Here is a 16,806-nt window from a genome sequence, read left to right as displayed (position 1 = left end):
GAATTGAAGTGGTAACGTTTGCATGCTTTCATCATTATTTTTTGGCTATTTATATGTTGATGACTAGTTCCTTTTTATTTGAAATCAAACGAGTTCTAATAAATTCACATAATACAAGTAGGAGCTTCAGGATCATGCATCCTCAACTAAATAACTAAACCATGCTATTTTGTTGAAGTAAAGGAAATGAACTAATCAAAAGGACTTTTGTTACAGTTGGACAATTAGGTTAAAAACATGGACGATGCTTGACGATGCTATTCTTTCGGTGGTAAGCTACTTACCGGTCGAAAATGAGACGTTTGTAGTGACTTTATCAATCTTAATTTTTTTGAAGGTGATTATATCGGTAGGTTTGGATACGTGTATTTTATAGAAGTGCATGTACCATGTTAAGAAAATACATTAAACGTGGATAACAAATTGGAGTTTGGGCATACCATGGTTAAAAAGACATCCGACAACTATGAGACTATTCTATTACAAGAACCACATTATTATTAAGAGAACAACCATAAGACCGTTGACAACAGCAATGGATGACCACCAAGAACCTCCATCCTCCGATCTCAGCCGTCGAACCCCGATCAGACAGGCCGGGAGCGGTGGGCTGGCACCGGCCCAATCGAGGCTCCCGGGCCGTTTCAATCCGACGGCGGTGACGAGACTGCACACTTGCCGCCTCGGATCGGACTCGGGGGAGAGGCGCAGCGCAACAACGCGACCCATCGCAGCCCACCCCACGTATATAAACCGCCTCCAGCCGCAGTCTCGTCAATTAATTAGAATTTTTTTACACAAAATCGGCTAAATTTCCTATTTCCGGCTCTTGAAACCGCCCCCTAATTCCTCCTCTCGTCAAATCCTCCTCGCCGTGCGGCAGTTCCTCTCGCCGGCGAACCACCGAGAGCCCTTTCCCCCCGACGGCGAGTCGTCGAATCGCCCCGCTCGGACCGGCAGCCGCCCTCCGCCGCCCGCCGGAGAAGGAGAACGGGAGCCGCGGGCCTCTGGCAGTACCGCCGAAGAACGGCAGGCAGGCGGCAAGTCGCGCGCCCCGCGCCGCGTCGATTGGCATTGGATTTGCCGATCCATTGCTTCCGTTTGTTGGTAAGGGGCCCTAACTTTGCTTGGATTGATGTTCGCTCAATTTTTTTTCCTGAGACTAGTTTGTTGCGTAGATCGATCTATTACCTGCTCCCGTGAGCAATCGAGTCCAAATTTCTCGAAAGAGAAAAAACAAACGAACGGGTGTTTTACTTGAGCGTTCATGCCCAAGGCTAAGTCCGCCCACGGTGGATTCGCTGGCTCATGTTTTTGTTGGGTGTTTGGAACACCTCAACCGATTCGCTTCGATTTTGTTCTTCTGTTGGTACGGTACGCCGATATGCCTGCGCTATAACGGTTCCTTCACTCGATTTGTCTGTTGTTAGTTTTGCGCTGTTCGAGCCAAGGGTGCGATTTCTTTCCAGAAAACCTTCAAGGGGCTCTTGTGGGTTTGAAATTCGTATTTTGACTCCTGTTAATCTAATTTTTTCTCCAATATTCTGAAGTCTGTTAAACGATTTGTTCGATTACTGATAATATCTTTGATTTAACGTTTGCAACAGAGTTCTGGAAGCGAACCGATCCGATGAGATTCTTCAAGGGGAGCAAGGTGGAGGTGTTGCAGGAGGCAGAGGTGCCTTTTGGTTCTTGGAGGCCCGGTGAGATCGTCTCGGGGAACGGGCACACCTACTTGGTGCAATACGATGAAAGCCCTGTTGACTCTGGCGTGGCTGTTGAAAGGGTGCCAAGAAGGTTGATGAGACCTAGCCCACCTGCGGATGATCCAGTATGCTGGGTTGTGGGTAGTATTCTTGAGGCCTTTGATAGCTACTCGTGGAAGGTTGCAGAGGTAGTGAGAGTGCTTGGCAAGAAGCAGTATCTTGTCCGTCTCCTTGGGTCCTCCCTGGAGTTGATGGCACAGGCATCAGATCTTCGATTGAGGAAGCTTTGGGTAGATGACAAATGGATTGTGACTCAGAAGGTAATACTTTGTTCCTTAAATTCTCATATTAAATTATATTTATTTATAATAAATTATCAATATAAAGATGTTATTATTATGTCCATTAGCTCAATCAAAAGGTTCACCTGGTCTTACTGTTGTACGTCCAATGAATTACCTTAACTTTGTGGTTCTGTGGTGGTCACCCATTAGCAGTTAATTTTGTTCCAATTTTGTCGCAAGTATTAATTGGAATACCCTAGATCCTAATGAGTTGTCTTTCCAATCATTTTCAGTATTCCGCAAAATGCTTGGATGGTTCATTCAGAGGTCGATTGAAAGATGGAAATTTAGGCTGCAACTTTGGAATGGACAGCCATATTCAACTTGAAAACAAGAATGCCTTTGAGGGTGCTACATCTAGAGGCATAAAGAGAAAATCGTCTGCTATGACAACACATCCTCAATGTAGTGAAATCACAAAGAGATTGCAGACGCCGCAAAGAGATGGAAGGCACTCGAAGCTGGTTGATAGAGGTTCCCTCCGTTTGGCTGAAAAGGTAGATGCTGTTGATTCCCCATGCTTTATGCTGGGTGAAAAATACATGCATGCTAATTATAAAGGGCGTACTATAACAGCTGAAGATTTTAGTGACACTGAGAGTATATCATCCTCTGTTGCTAGCTGTAGTCCTAACAGTAGCCCCCGTAAATCTCAGCATTATAATTTGGTCTACGAAACTGGAGATACCTGTAGTAGAACTGATGATGATGAGGCTTCTACATCTGAAAGAGAAACATCAGAACATGATAATGATGGATCAAGGGAAGAAACTCATTTGCTGGAGTTGCATGCTTATCGTGCAACAATGTTAGCCTTGTATGCTTGTGGGTCAATTAGCTGGGAGCAAGAGGCTTTGTTGACTAACCTAAGGTTAACATTGAACATCTCAACTGATGAACATCTAGCTGAATTGAGGAGTTTGGTTACCCATGCTGTTACTTCCAGATAGCTATTGTAGTTACTTTCTTGGCGATATTTTCATATCTTCTATCTTGAAACTATTGTCAGTTGGGAAATCTCATTATGGATTTGAGGTGTTGGAGTACTTCATATGTAGTATTACTTGTGAAAAGAGTTAGTGGGGAAATTTTGTACTACAGTTATGCCAAGATTTCTGAAATTTTGCAAGAGTCTCCATCTGTTTATGTTCTTCATACTGAAATGCCTCTTTTTAGCTTTGCATTAACTTATTTTGATGTTTAGCACTGTACTGTAATACCAAAATATCTTTGACTGCTTATGACTGAAAATTATAATATTTTGATCAAAGCATGTGCAAGCAGCTACTATTATCTCAAAGGTACAATATAAGTCTTCTTCAGGAAGTGAAGTTGTGTACATGGTAGTCTTTGTGGTGTCAACGGTTCTTACTCATGTTGTGCTATACTTGTCGCCGAATGTCATGAAAATTTGTGAGAATGGAGAGTGAAATACTGTATATACTGTTGACATTCTGTTTTCTAGTGAGTTGACTAATTCCTAATGCATTTTTCTGTTATTTAGTAGCAGCTGTTTTGAATGGGAAGTTCCACTTTAAGATTGTTCTTAAATTTGGAGAAAGGAAATCTGATACTTCTCATGAACTTTCCAGGGCCGAGGTTGGAGGCTTGTAAAGCATCCTTCCATAGGTTCATGTCGATGGAGGAGTCTGCCACATGGTTTGCAGTGCGATAAATGTGGCAACATTTCCATCGAACTTCCATTGGTACTTCATTCATTTTATTTTTTTTCTTTTTAGGGTAGTGTGCCAAGATAATTCAATGCAACATTAATGAACTGTACTTTCCATGTGAGCTTCCATAACGTTCACAACACTAGAACAACGATCTAAGGAGCACTCAGTTTGATTACTTATAAATACAAGTATAGTAACACAGAACCTGTGTGGCTGCTAGTATCTACTTACCTCAAACTTGGACCTGAAGATTTATTATGATCTTTTTGTTCCAAACTAAGGTCAAGCAGGATCAGAATTGCGGTTCCAAATTAATGATGGTTGCTGGATGGAAAAGGTCAATTTGGATTGGTTTTATGATCCAAAGACAAAAGGGTAATCTGTCTGTTGGTGATTTTTGAGAGAATGAGCATGTTCCCTCTTTGGTAAGTGCTACCGGAACTCTTTTATTTTAACACCTTTTTGAGGACGCAATACTACTCCTTTCAGGTAATTACACAACCAACAGTCTTGCAATTTTTATGCACATTATGGTAAACAGTGCTCAAATTTTCAGTAAGTTAAATTGCAATTGATACATACTCTTCAGCAAAAGTAGCAGTTATTGATGTCAGCAGTGTTTTTGGTCGCTTGAATAAAGTTCACAGATTCATTCTGTTGAAGCTAAGAAGTCTTTATTTCAAGACATGTTACAGTATGCAGATTGCCAGATTGTTTAAGTTAAAAGTCATAGAAATGGTAAAATGTGGACTAGGGCTAGAACATGTTACTTCAACTTCGACCAACAGACTTGGGCTATACTACCATTAGGGGGTATTCACTTAAGAAATCATGCATCAGGATAAGATATCGTTCCATGAATGGATCATCATTTAGTTGAAGCCTTTGCCAGATAATGGAATAGTAATATCCCATATATGCTTGAAATATTTGGAGATCCACATTGAAGATCTTTCTTAGCAACCACCTTCACAATAACTTTGCATTACACAATATGCTTGTTCTGTGTGAGTAACAGGTTTTGTGTTGAACACTAGGCGGTTTTTAAATACTATTTATGGCATAAAATTGTCTTGTACTCCATGCACGAAATGTTGTATTGGACTCTTGAAATGCATTGCAGGGCACAACTCAATACTTATAACTAAAAATTGATGCATACTCTCTCTTTTAGATCATTGCTTCTGCGATCTCCTAAGGGTCAATTGCAGACAGATGCTATGTAAGGATACGGTATAATGGTGTAGTGCCAATTTTTTAACAAGATTTTAACCGATTATCACATCGTTATTGCAAAGGACAATCCTGAACAATTTTCTGCTTTGATGAGCTTTTCAATGCGCAATGTGTTTTTTTTTCTCGAACACGCAGATCTGCGTATCATTGCAATAATAGAAGAAGAAAGAGGTGTAAGAAGAAAGAGGTTTGCTATATCACTGCAATCTTTCTTCTCGAACACGTAGGAGATCTGTGTATCATTGCAATCTTTCTTCTCGAACACGTAGGAGATCTGCGTATCACTGCAATCTTTCTTCTCGAACATGTAGAAGAAAGAGGTTGGCCATAGTTTGGAGGCCAACCAAGACAAGTGCATATGGCAGCAGCAGTTTGACTATTACAAGGGGTGTAAGAAGAAAGAGGTTTGCCTTTTCACTATCTGATTCCTCTGCAATTGTTTGTGATGATACTCGATAGACGACTTCGATTGTTTCACATACTTTATCTACTGCATATGCATATGATTTGCCAAAAGATTGGTATTGTAGGAATCTGCGCTTCAATGGGGAACTGATTTTGCAGTGAATCTTGGTGCTGCAAAATGCATTTTTTCTCTTTACATATATGATTTACACTAAGGACAAATGCGTGGTAAGGTAGTAACTTTGTCATCCACATACAGAACTGGACACTGAGGTAGCACAAAATTTGTGCTTCAAAACTCTTTGTACGATGCATCTGTTATCGGCAGCTTGCATGAACTCTCCTAACTTGTTAATCACAAAATCACATTGAACTGCAGCCAGGTCAATGAATAGCCTGGTGCAGTTTTGTTTGCTTTGGTTGCTCACTATTAAATTCTTGTAGTTCCAGTCAACTTTCCCTCAAACTCATTATTATTTGACTAGTTTGTTGATGATTTCTTGGTTGGTACAATGACATTGGAAAGAAAAGTTATTTATGTTGGATCTTGATTTGGCCATGCTTGAACTAAACAGTGCCTGAATTTTTTATCTCTTGTAAATTGTATTTGCAGGGTATTCAGCTCTTGCCACCGCCCGAGTCCAATCAATGATGACTACTGATGTTGTTCCATATACAACTCAGAGTCTGAAGATTAAGGTTTAGTTTAAAATTTGAAACACACTTGGGCATATGATCTCTCACCTTGTGTACTACTCCATATCCACTTATCAAACCTGGAGATACGGGATTATAATATTTCCCAGCATTTGCAGGCTGCAGTACAATCTTGCTCTTGTTCAGTGTTACAAAACCTGGAGATATGGTATTTTTAGGACCTTGCTCCAGATTAAAAGCAACCATAACATGCTTGCTCAGAGAACTTTTAGGTTCTGTATGTGGTGCTCATCCTGCCTGCTACATTTATGTTCAAATGTGCTGTCCATATGGAGCATATGCTGGTTCATTTAGTAAAGTTGACTCTCATTTCTTAACAGTTGGATGATCTCAGGTTTCGTTTGGGATTCGCAGGTACTTGATATCGCCAAAAAGGTAAAGAGCATTGTGGATTTATCAGGTAGTATCAGAAGATTACTGTGACATGGCTCTGAGCTTGTACTTGTTTTAGCTGATTGGTCTCATGATGCATGCGGACGACACATTAGCTGGCAGACGACGCATGCAAATGCAAAGCTCTCGGGAGGAACGGGAGGCCCGTGAAAGACTTGCGGCGGCATGCCGGCTGCCGCATGTGCCCGCGGCTACGCTGTTCTCTCGTCGGGAAAATCCATGTACCTTGTTGCATTTGAACCTCGTTATTACCCTATGAAATTCAGATGTGTATGTGTTTGACAAGTTTGTAGCGTTTCTGTCTTCATATATACAGTTTTTGTTCTTTGTCTGAACTGTTATTACGGTAAAAAGCGCACTAGTCCTTCGCAAAAGAACAATGCCCATTACCGTCAAACGCGTGGCCTCACAGCTGAAAACGCGTCCTCTCAAAGATCAAATTCGAATGCAAATTTCACTGTTTTCTTTTCTTTTTCTCTAGTACAGATTTAATTCTTAGAGAGAAAATAAACCAAATTTAGTACAATGTTTTAGGGAAAGAGAAAATAAACCAAATTTCCTAAACGAAAATAAACAAGGTTAGAGAGAAAGAGAGTCAAAGAATTTCCAATTCTTTCGAAAATCTGCTTTTTGCCACCCTGGAACTCACTCCTTCCCTCCGCACTCTGGCTCACTCTACTCTCAATCCCCAAATTCCCCACCCCACAATCTCCAACTCGGCAATGCCTTCTCCCCCTCCGCCTCCCCGCGCCGTCCTCCTACTCCTACTGCTGCTCCTCCCGCACAATGCCGCCGCCGCCGCTGCCGGCGCGTCATCGGCGGTGAACCCGTTCACGGCGAAGGCGGCCTTCATCCGCTACTGGAACCGCAAGGTGCCCAACAACCGCCCGCACCCCGCCTTCTTCGTCGCCAAGCTCTCCCCGCTCCCGGCCGCCGACACCGCCTCCTTCCCCTCCGCACTGCCCGACATCCGCGCCCGCCTCCCCGCGCTCTGCTCCAGGGCCGGCCTCCTCTGCGCCGGCCCGGCCGACGCAGCCGCGGCGTCGCTCGCCGCGGCCGCGGGCCCGTTCACGGGCTACAGCAACGCCAACTTCTCCAACTACGGCACCGGCGGCGACGCGGGGGCCGACGCGTTCCGGAACTACTCCCCGGACCTCAACATCGCGGCCGATTCCTTCCGCCGCTACGGGCGCGACTCGTCCGGCCGCACCGACCGCTTCGAGTCCTACGAGGCCGACGGCAACGTCGTCACCGCCAACTTCACCTCCTACGCCGGCGGCGCCACGGGCGGCTCGGGCTCCTTCGCCGCCTACGCCTCCGAGACCAACGTCCCGGACTCCACCTTCACCAACTACGACGCCGCCGCCAACGGCCGCCGCCGCGGCTTCGCGTCCTACTCCCAGGAGGCCAACCACGGGGGCAACGGCTTCTCCGGCTACGGCAAGGGCGGCAACGGCGTGCGGGAGACATTCGCGTCCTACGGCAACGAGTCCAACGTCCTGGCCTCCGCCTTCGCCAACTACGGCGAGTCCGCCAACGGCGCCACCGACACCTTCACGAGCTACGGCGTCGAGGGGAACGTCCCCGAGAACACGTTCCGGAGCTACGGCGCCGGCGCCAATGCAGGCGTCGATACCTTCAAGAAGTACCGCGACGACGCCAATGTCGGCGACGACAGGTTCTCCTCCTACGCCAAGGGCGCCAACGGCGGCGCCGCCGAGTTCCAGAGCTACGGGAACTCGGCCAACCCGGGCAGCACCACCTTCAAGGGGTACGGCGAGGGCACCAACGCCAACCATCACATTGGCTTCAAGGAGTACGCTGGCGAGAACAACACCTTCAAGGGCTACGCCGAGAGCGGCGTCGACTTCAAGGAGTACCACAACACCTCCAGCTCCGCGGCGGCGGCGCTGACGGTGTCGGCGGAGGCAGCGACGTCGATGCAGCACCAGCACCTCAGGTGGTCGCCGGAGCCCGAGAAATTCTTCAGGGAGCGGGAGCTCGTGGCCGGGAACCGGATGCCAATGCCGGACATCAGGGACAAGATGCCGCCCCGCGCGTTCCTGCCCAGGGAGATCGCCACCAGGATACCATTCGAGTCCGATGCTGTCTCGGAGGTGTTCGGGGTGCCCCTCGACACGGCGATGGGGAAAGCCGTGGCGTCCACGGTGGCCGAGTGCCAGCGCGCGCCCAGCAAGGGCGAGACGAAGCGGTGCGCGACCTCGGCCGAGGACGTCGTGGACTTCGCCGTGGAGATGCTGGGCAACGACGTCGTGGTGCGCAGCACGGCCTCCACGGCCGGCGGCGGCGGGGACATCCAGCTCGGCGCCGTCACGGGCGTGGACGGCGGCAGGGTGACCCGGTCCGTGTCGTGCCACCAGAGCCTGTTCCCGTACCTGGTGTACTACTGCCACTCGGTGCCCAAGGTGCGGGTGTACGAGGCCGACATCACCGCGGCCGACGGCCCTCGCGAGAAGATCAACCACGGCGTTGCCATCTGCCACCTCGACACGTCCGACTGGAGCCCGACGCACGGCGCGTTCGTCGCGCTCGGCGGGAAGCCCGGTGAGGTCGAGGTGTGCCACTGGATCTTCGAGGGCGACATGACGTGGACGGTAGCGGATTGACGTCCTCCTACCTGTGAATACCCACTTCTTTCTTATAGTTCGGTGAAGTTCTCTTTTCTTATTCTTATGCTTTGCTCTTTAGTAAGCTTCCCAGACTTGGTGTGAACTTCTAAAATGTACTATGATTTTGTATGTGCATGCATCTTGTGAATGACAGTATTTGACAACCTGTAGGTCTCCCCAAAGGATGAGTTGGCTGTCAAGAATTCAAGGTACCATCCACTCCTGTAATTTGTTTTTACCCAACCAGAAAGCGCTTACTGTAAAATACCCACTGAAATTTTACTATTAAGTAGTCAGCTTATTGTATATTTCTGATCTCAGGGGAATACTTACTGTAAATCCACGTCGGGGGGCAAAGAGCTGGGGGCTTCATGTAGACATACGTATCAATGAAGAACTCATGGAGACATTGACGTTTGATGAAACAAAATAAGCTGGGCGTAAAGCAGCCCTACATGAATCTTTTAGCTTCATCCTAATACTGAACAGCAGCCTGTTTTCTATAGTGCTTCAGAATTATTTGTTTGTGGTAACTATTTGCTCGCAACGAGTTTATGTTGTACTATTTAGTCAAATTCTGTCACACCATTCTCGTGGGCAGTTAATTGTAGAACAGAAGTTGTGGTCTATACACTATACTCTCGAGCGATTGGTGAATATTGTCTGCTTAGATGTATCAAGTCGGGTTAAATCCACTCGAATGCCTTTGGCTTTAATTTGCCGAGGAAATGGATACATCTAGATCATTGTCTTCTGGCATTTGAGAAGGAAAGTTTTTGACAGCAGCTACTCCTCCTGGATACTGAACACTGATTGCTCCTCTGAATGCTTGGGTTATCTTGATGGAATGGTTAATGCTTTGATATGGTAGCTTAACTCTCTTGGCTGGAATGACCAGATCTCTGCTCTGTACTTCACCTCTAATGTCAAGTTATTACTTCACAGATTGTTTAAAACGTAGTTGTATTAAGCTTGGGTTATAGTATTCAGAATTACCCATGTAGGAATGCTACATGAATTTCCGTCTCCATCCTCATGAATTCCATTTCTCCTAGTTACCATTCCAACCTACTGCATTCTTTTCTTGATTTCAACCTTGCTCATCAGCACTTTGGAGTCACACGTCTGGGATTGTATTTGTTTGTTCGCTCAGGAGCACAGTTCACTTCGCTGTACTTCTATTGGTTCCAGGCTGCCGAACTGATGCTCGTATTCCCTTCGCTGATTCAGGGAATTTTTATGGGTATAACTTCGCTAAGTCCAAGCCCAGTGCCAATGACCAAGTCCAAGCCCAGTGCATGTATCAATGTACGCACTTCTATAACTTCGTAGGCCTAAAGGGCCTACCGATCAGGCCTGGGCTCGTCGAAATTTCGTTGGCCCAATGGGCTAACCTAGCTTGAGCCAGATTTAAAAAGCCAGGGCTCATTGAAAACTTTGTAGACTTAATGGGATAACCCAGCTGGGCACATCCAAACTTCGTAGACCGAATTTAGCTGGGCCAGATCTAACTCATCAGGCCCAAGTACCAAAATCGGTTGTTGTATTTTCGAAAGAGTAAATTGCACCCATTATACAACAACTTGACATGTGGGTACAAATTGGTCTAATAACTTGTAAAGTGCTCAATTTAGCACAATAAGTTAATAGCTGGGTGCAGATTGATCCAACAACTTCGAAAATTCTTAATTTAGTGTAATAACTTGGTAAATTGGTGCATTCACAGTCCAAACATTACACGACAATATATTTGCTAACGTCAAGTCACAATAAAGAGTATATTCACGTCGGAACGTATTATTTTACCATAGATTTTTGTGTCATAATGGACACCAATAATTTTATTCTCAGAATAAATTAATTATGATTTTATTAAAAATAATATATTATTTAACCACCATTACAACATCAACATATTAAGCAAAATAGATGAACGTCAATAATTCTTAAATTTTGTAAATGGAAATTATTGATGGTGATCCGGTCGTTGCTTTTCAACTATGTACAATTTTTTATTAGTTCAAATACAAATAAATTTTAAAATTACACCATTATCATCACTTAAACACTGAAGTTGATAAGAGAGACTCTGAAACCTTAGATTTCTTGTGTGCTTCTGCTCATGTTTGTTTCTATTTATTTAGCTCATTTTTTCTTTCTAACGAATATATGAGGCTTTAAAAATATGTGCACCAAGCTCCTAAAAGGTATCGATAGTTTGTATCAACGTATTGGCTTTTTTAGTTTAACAGTGCATATAATCAAACATATCGGAAATAATGAGGGTGAATTTTTCAATATTGAATATCAAATTAGATAGTTTTAATTAAAACTCAATCACTATACAAAAATAATTAATGTAAAGACATAATATTAATTTCTAAATAGTGAGGGTTTTTATCCTGGCCAAATACATTGACACGCAGGCGCAACACAAAAATCAATGGTCAAATAATACTTAATAATTTGTTCTAACATGAATATACTCTTTATTGAGACTTTGCGTTAGTTACATTGCCGTGTAATGTTTGGACTGTAAATGCACATATTTGCCAAGTTATTGCATTAAATTAGATATTTTACAAGTTGTTAGACCGATCTGCACCCACCGTCAAGTAATTGCACTAAATTGAGTATTTTACAAGTTGTTGGACTAATTTACACCCACCTACCAAATTGTTGTATGGTGGGTGCAATTTACTCTTTTCGAAACACAGATGCAGATGCTCACATTCACGGATGTTACTCACCTCTATAAATGCTGCACCATCACAATTCACAAAGAAACCAAACCAACATAACTACACTTAGTTTGCACCAAACTTGGTCGTTGCTGTTTGATTTTAGAGCAAAAAATATTCCTTTCTGAAATCTTTGTGTTCAATCCAAACAAGTAAGAAAATTTTCACCGCACCATCGTCCGTCCATTAATAGAATCATCAGTCATGGAACGAACAACGAAGCATTTTCCTTTCCTTTTTATCAAGTGATGCTCTCCCTGTTGATGTTTCTGCTTTGGATTCTTTCACAAAAGCAAAAAAAAAAAACAAGTTTATGCTTTGGATGATACTCATATAGGTGGCCAAATGGGCGGCACGGCCCGACCCGGCCCAGGCACGCCTAGGCACGGCCTGCTTGGGCACGGCATGAAAGCCTTTTCGTGCCATGCCGCCCACCGTGCCGATCCTGAGGCCCAGGCACGGCCCGAAATGATTTCGTGACGTGCCGTGCCGTGCCGCCCATCGTGCCCGTGCCGCCCATCAGGCCCAAGCACCACAGGGCACTAAAACACTGATTCAACACAGTTTTTTATCGTGATTCACAAAGCATTGGTAGAAAATCAACAAAATATAACAAATTGACATATATATATATATATATAACAAATTGTCACCAGTACATACCTAATCCATCCATCATATATAATACTTCATGACATCTATATATATCAAACTGACACTAGGAGCGGGCCTTGGGCCGTGCCGGCCCACCGTGGACGCGTCCAGCGTGTCGAGGTTGAGGCCCAGGCACAGCCCACCTATGGGCCCGTGCCGGCCCGGGTCCTAAATTCATCGTGCTTGGCCTGTGCTTGGGTCGGGCTTTATTGGGCCGTGCCTCGGGCCCCCACGGGCTTTGGGCCATTTGGCCAACTATAGATACTCATAGCATCGCAGTAGAGCACCACCACCAAGAATCGGGCATGGCCATATATGGCGGGCGCCTCAGTTTCCACTCCATGGAAGGCACGCCCGACGTGCCCGTCTTTCAAGGCCAGTGCCAGCCAAGTGGAAGGAAGCCCGCCCGGCCTGTTCCGGGAAGGCTGCCTCTGCACTCTGCAGCCTGCATGTGAGATCGATCAATGAGCCAAGCCACCTCCACAAGCTGACAAGCATATCTCGTCGCCCGGCAGCACTGCAGCAGGTTCAGAGAAGCTGGGGCCGCGCCGGCGCGGGGATCAGGCGACAGCGGCGCGACCGGCCGGCGCGGCGGGGACCAGGCTGCCGCTCTCCGATCCGGCCGGTCCCGGTGGTGCCCATCTGCACTCTGCCGCCGCCGCGGCTGCCGCCGCCGACGACGACAAACAACGTCGCCGTCAGCCATAATGATCGGTGCGTTGCTGCAGACAGCCAGCACTGCACCAGCAGCGCTGCCGCCACCACCCTAACGAACTCCTCAGCGCTCTGCTCTCTGACCCCGTGCCGCGTCTGCCGCCGCAGCGCGTCATGGGCCTGGGATGGCTGCTCAGCTAGCTGCTGATGCGTCGTGCTCCGGGGCAACTCCTTCTGACCAACAGAAGCATCACCGTAAAGGCTTCTGCGCAATATCCTTCTGCTAGTACTCTGCACATGCAGAGTACACTCACTCCGTGTCAGTACTCTGCAGGCAAGAATGTGGCGGCTGGCAACACCTTGATCCATCATTCAGTCATTAAGTTAAAAAAAAAGATCCATCATTCAGTCTCATGACAGGTGATCATGCAGAGTACGTTGCATGCATTGCATTTGCAACAAAGAAAAGAAACTTACGAGGTGTGCTTGCTGCTGCTGCTGCTAGCTGTGGACCTGCCGTGTGTGTAGCTTTCGCTCTCCTAGAATAGATAGCTGCATCCATGACAAGCTCCACTTCACCTGTCCGTTTGGAGCAACTCATGTTTCTGAAGGTCGAGCCCGCCCGTCCGCCCCTGTCTTGCCATGTGCCCGGCCGGCATGTGATGCTCGAGAGGCTGATGCTGCCGGCATGATTAGGCACTTGATTGGAAAATAAAGTTGCGGATCGCGTAAGCCATGACACTCGTTGTCCGACTGATCCTTTGTGAACCGGGTCAGCTGATTGCTTTCCGAGTGTTGATTGTGTCACATGGGTGCGCGACGCACACGCTAGCAGCGTAGAGAGTGACATCTCTTCAGAAGCCGCGGATTTCCAGTGTGTTCTGCTGGGGCTCTGATGCTGACGGATAACGGAAGATTGGTCATCCGGCAACGGAATAATGGAGCTCGGTTTCAGTTTAGGCCAGTTCATTCATGTGTCGGCAATGACCTAACTACTGGATATATATATACGACGGAGATGCAGGTCAGGTGAGTACACCCCAGTACTCAGCTACTAAGCCGTATCAAAATATTTTTATGAAAATTTACTGATTTTATCTAAAAATTTACTGAGGGTTTCAAAAAACTAAATTGACAAGTTACAAGCAGGTAAGCAAAGGTTTGATACATCTACAATGTTCTTGTGATACCACGTACTGACTATATGATTCGTCATCCGACTCCTAGGCTCGTGGTCATAGCACATTGTGTGTTAGCTCAGAGTGTATGTATACAATAATATCGTCCACGTGTGAGATTAATTTCTTGTCAACGCGCCAGCATGTGTTAGTTGGTGAAAGATTAGCAAGAATCTAGGGCAGCCCAGAGGTAATCTGTAACATCCAGCCTCGCGGACAGTCCGCTTGGGGCTGCGGACGGTCCGCGACGGCCCTGCTTCAACCACTCCAAGACCAAGGTTCGTCGGTCGCCGCCACGTGCCGACCGACGAGCTCGTCCCTGCCCATTCCCGTATGCCGCATTGAAGTCGCACACTGCCCCCACCCACCCCGCGCCCACTCCCTCACACACTCTCTCTCTCTCTCTCTCTCTCTCTCTCTCTCTCGGTTCACTCTCCCTCTCCCTCCCGACGCCATGGGCGACGTTTGAGCGCCCTCCCCTTCACCGGCCAAATCCGCGCATTTCCCCCATGGATTTCAAATCCACCGCACCGGAAGCTCGATCACCTCCCTAGCTCCCTCCTCAACCCCTCCAACCACAGCCACAACCCCCACCTCGCCTGGAATCTCGGATTCCCCGGCCGTCGGTCTTAGTTTTGTCCAAACTCGACCTCACCGTGGAACTCCATCGTCCGAGCACCGTTTCATTCGCCCAAGGGCTCAAATCGATTGTAAGTGAGTCGCTAATGCTCATGCTCCCCTCGTTCCTCCACGTTCTTGTTGTTTCCACACACGTTCACGACGATGTCGTTTTGACCGCCACGGGCCGCACGTCGCCGACTAGGTTAGGCTTGAGTTCTTCGCGTGCATCACCCATGCCTATGTGTGCCTCGTCCAGTAGATGGTGTAGTGCTAGCCTCGCCGTCGGTCGGACCACCGTCGGCGGGAACGGCGCGCCGCGGCGCCACGCCGGCCTCACTGGTGGCAGCGCGTTGTGTCAAAAGATAGGAATCGCGGACGGTCCGCCTAGGAGGGCCGGACAGTCCGCAGGTCAAGTTAGAAGTTGTCCAGAGATGATGTTGTCTCTGGTGTTTTCATAGAATTGAACTGCGGACGGTCCGCTATTGGAGAGCGGACAGTCCGCCGTTGAGTTCGAAATTTGTCCAGAGACGATGTTGTCTCTGGTGGGTTTCACAGGGTTGAACTGCGGACGGTCCGCTAATGGAGAGCGGACAGTCCGCCGTAGAGTCTAGAATTTTGTCCGGAGACGTTATCGTCTCTGGTGGAATTGGCAGAGTGAACTGCGGACGGTCCGCCAAGGAGGGCCGGACAGTCCGCCGTAAAAATTAAAAATTTGTCCAGAGGCATCGTTGCCTCTGGTGGTTTTACGAGGTTAAACTGCGGACAGTCCGCTATTTTGGAGCGGACAGTCCGCCGTATAGATTTGAAATTGTCCAGAGAGGTAGTTGGTTCTGGTGGGTCTGCAGAGTTGAACCGCGGACGGTCCGCCACTTGGGTGCGGACAGTCCGCAGGGCATTTCAGTTTGAAGTATGGTAGTTGTATCATTGAGCTGCACTCAATTATTTCATATGCATTCGTGTAGCATCCGCCGTTGAGGACGTCGTGTTTGAGGTGATTGCGGCACCGCAGGAGCAACCAGAGCAAGCCCAGGAGGAGAGGCATGAGAACCCGGCCCAAGGCCCGCCTGACCCTAGCTCTGAGCAACAGCCCGAAGGCAAGCCCCGGTGCACATCCGATTATTTCAAATTATGACACATTTATATGTCTCTATTATTTGTGCATTAGGTTTAGGAAATTGTTTGAAACCCTAGTTGCATGATCCCTATGTCTCCTTGAGTTATACTAGTATGTATAGGACGATAGAAGTGCTATGCTTAATGGTTTCCGGTAGAAGACGAGTGCTCTCCTGCCACTCGCGAGATATAAGATGATTAGAAGTCGAGTAATTTCCGGTTACTCGCGAGATATATGATATATGGCTATTTCAGTACATGAATATTTGAGTATGATTTGAGATAAATGGATAATGTGAGACCGGACGGGGAAATGATGATAATGTATAGGTATGGCAGCAAGACAGGGTTCCTGAGTGTCTTAGCCCCGTCTGTGTCGATTAAGGACCGTCCGTTGTTGACAGTGCTGATCGGGGATGGAACTGTACTAACCGCATACCGGGAGTAGGAGGTAGTCGAAACCAGTAAGTCTAGTACTGCCCTGCTTCAAAAGTACAGGACTCCTTCCCACCCCTTAGGTTAGTCGAGTGGCCGCGGAGAATTGGCTTGCATGTATTTACTTTTGGTGGTCTCTCGTAGGGCTCGGCTGACTATACGCTGGTGGGGCGGTCCTATAGTTCGTGGCGGGGAGGGGAACGTGCGTGTGGTCCGACGGGGCCTAAGCGTGCCGTGTTGGTTAGGTCTACCTTGCAAGGTTAAATCGAATCGATTCACCGTGTCTCGCGGATATGATGGCCT

At 47.1% G+C, this 16,806-nt stretch overlaps 2 protein-coding genes across 23 annotated transcripts; both read left to right on the top strand.

The window, feature by feature from the left end:
• The first annotated feature begins 781 nt into the window (after nucleotides 1-781).
• On the top strand, nucleotides 782-6,812 carry LOC120671088. 20 transcript variants are annotated; one of them, XR_005673501.1, is made up of 9 exons: nucleotides 782-1,107; nucleotides 1,608-2,026; nucleotides 2,284-2,547; nucleotides 3,643-3,756; nucleotides 4,008-5,366; nucleotides 5,981-6,066; nucleotides 6,183-6,301; nucleotides 6,405-6,459; nucleotides 6,536-6,812. XR_005673501.1 is itself a non-coding variant. In XM_039951328.1 (5 exons), the coding sequence occupies exons 2-5, from the start codon at nucleotides 1,631-1,633 to the stop codon at nucleotides 4,125-4,127; spliced, it is 894 nt and encodes a 297-aa protein (XP_039807262.1). In that variant the 5' UTR covers nucleotides 782-1,107; nucleotides 1,608-1,630; the 3' UTR covers nucleotides 4,128-6,808. The 20 variants fall into 20 exon arrangements, 1 of the variants encoding a protein (XP_039807262.1); XR_005673505.1 differs by lacking the exon at nucleotides 6,183-6,301 and having other exon boundaries at nucleotides 6,439-6,459; XR_005673500.1 differs by having other exon boundaries at nucleotides 6,183-6,296; nucleotides 6,405-6,812.
• Nucleotides 6,813-7,121: 309 nt separating this feature from the next.
• LOC120671087 (BURP domain-containing protein 12-like) lies at nucleotides 7,122-9,889 on the top strand. Of its 3 annotated transcripts, none has more exons than XM_039951325.1 (3): nucleotides 7,122-9,117; nucleotides 9,279-9,316; nucleotides 9,429-9,889. In XM_039951325.1, exon 1 carries the CDS (start codon nucleotides 7,200-7,202, stop codon nucleotides 9,102-9,104), a length of 1,905 nt encoding a protein of 634 aa, XP_039807259.1. In that variant the 5' UTR covers nucleotides 7,122-7,199; the 3' UTR covers nucleotides 9,105-9,117; nucleotides 9,279-9,316; nucleotides 9,429-9,889. The 3 variants fall into 3 exon arrangements, with proteins under 3 accessions (XP_039807259.1, XP_039807257.1, XP_039807258.1); XM_039951323.1 differs by having other exon boundaries at nucleotides 7,123-9,141; XM_039951324.1 differs by having other exon boundaries at nucleotides 7,123-9,146.
• The last annotated feature ends 6,917 nt before the right edge of the window (nucleotides 9,890-16,806 follow it).

The sequence above is a fragment of the Panicum virgatum genome, chromosome 4N (genome assembly GCF_016808335.1).
Source record: "Panicum virgatum strain AP13 chromosome 4N, P.virgatum_v5, whole genome shotgun sequence".
Taxonomy (NCBI): Eukaryota; Viridiplantae; Streptophyta; class Magnoliopsida; order Poales; family Poaceae; genus Panicum; species Panicum virgatum.
This window is presented reverse-complemented; position numbering and strand designations above follow the sequence as displayed.

Excerpts from the sequence above, each read along its gene's own strand:
- LOC120671088 (XM_039951328.1), top strand. The coding sequence starts at position 1,631 with ATGAGATTCTTCAAGGGGAGCAAGGTGGAGGTGTTGCAGGAGGCAGAG. Across the intron at positions 2,027-2,283 it reads AATGGATTGTGACTCAGAAG|TATTCCGCAAAATGCTTGGA; the intron begins GTAATACTTTGT and ends AATCATTTTCAG. Across the intron at positions 3,757-4,007 it reads TTTCCATCGAACTTCCATTG|GTCAAGCAGGATCAGAATTG; the intron begins GTACTTCATTCA and ends TTCCAAACTAAG.
- LOC120671087 (XM_039951325.1), top strand. The coding sequence starts at position 7,200 with ATGCCTTCTCCCCCTCCGCCTCCCCGCGCCGTCCTCCTACTCCTACTG.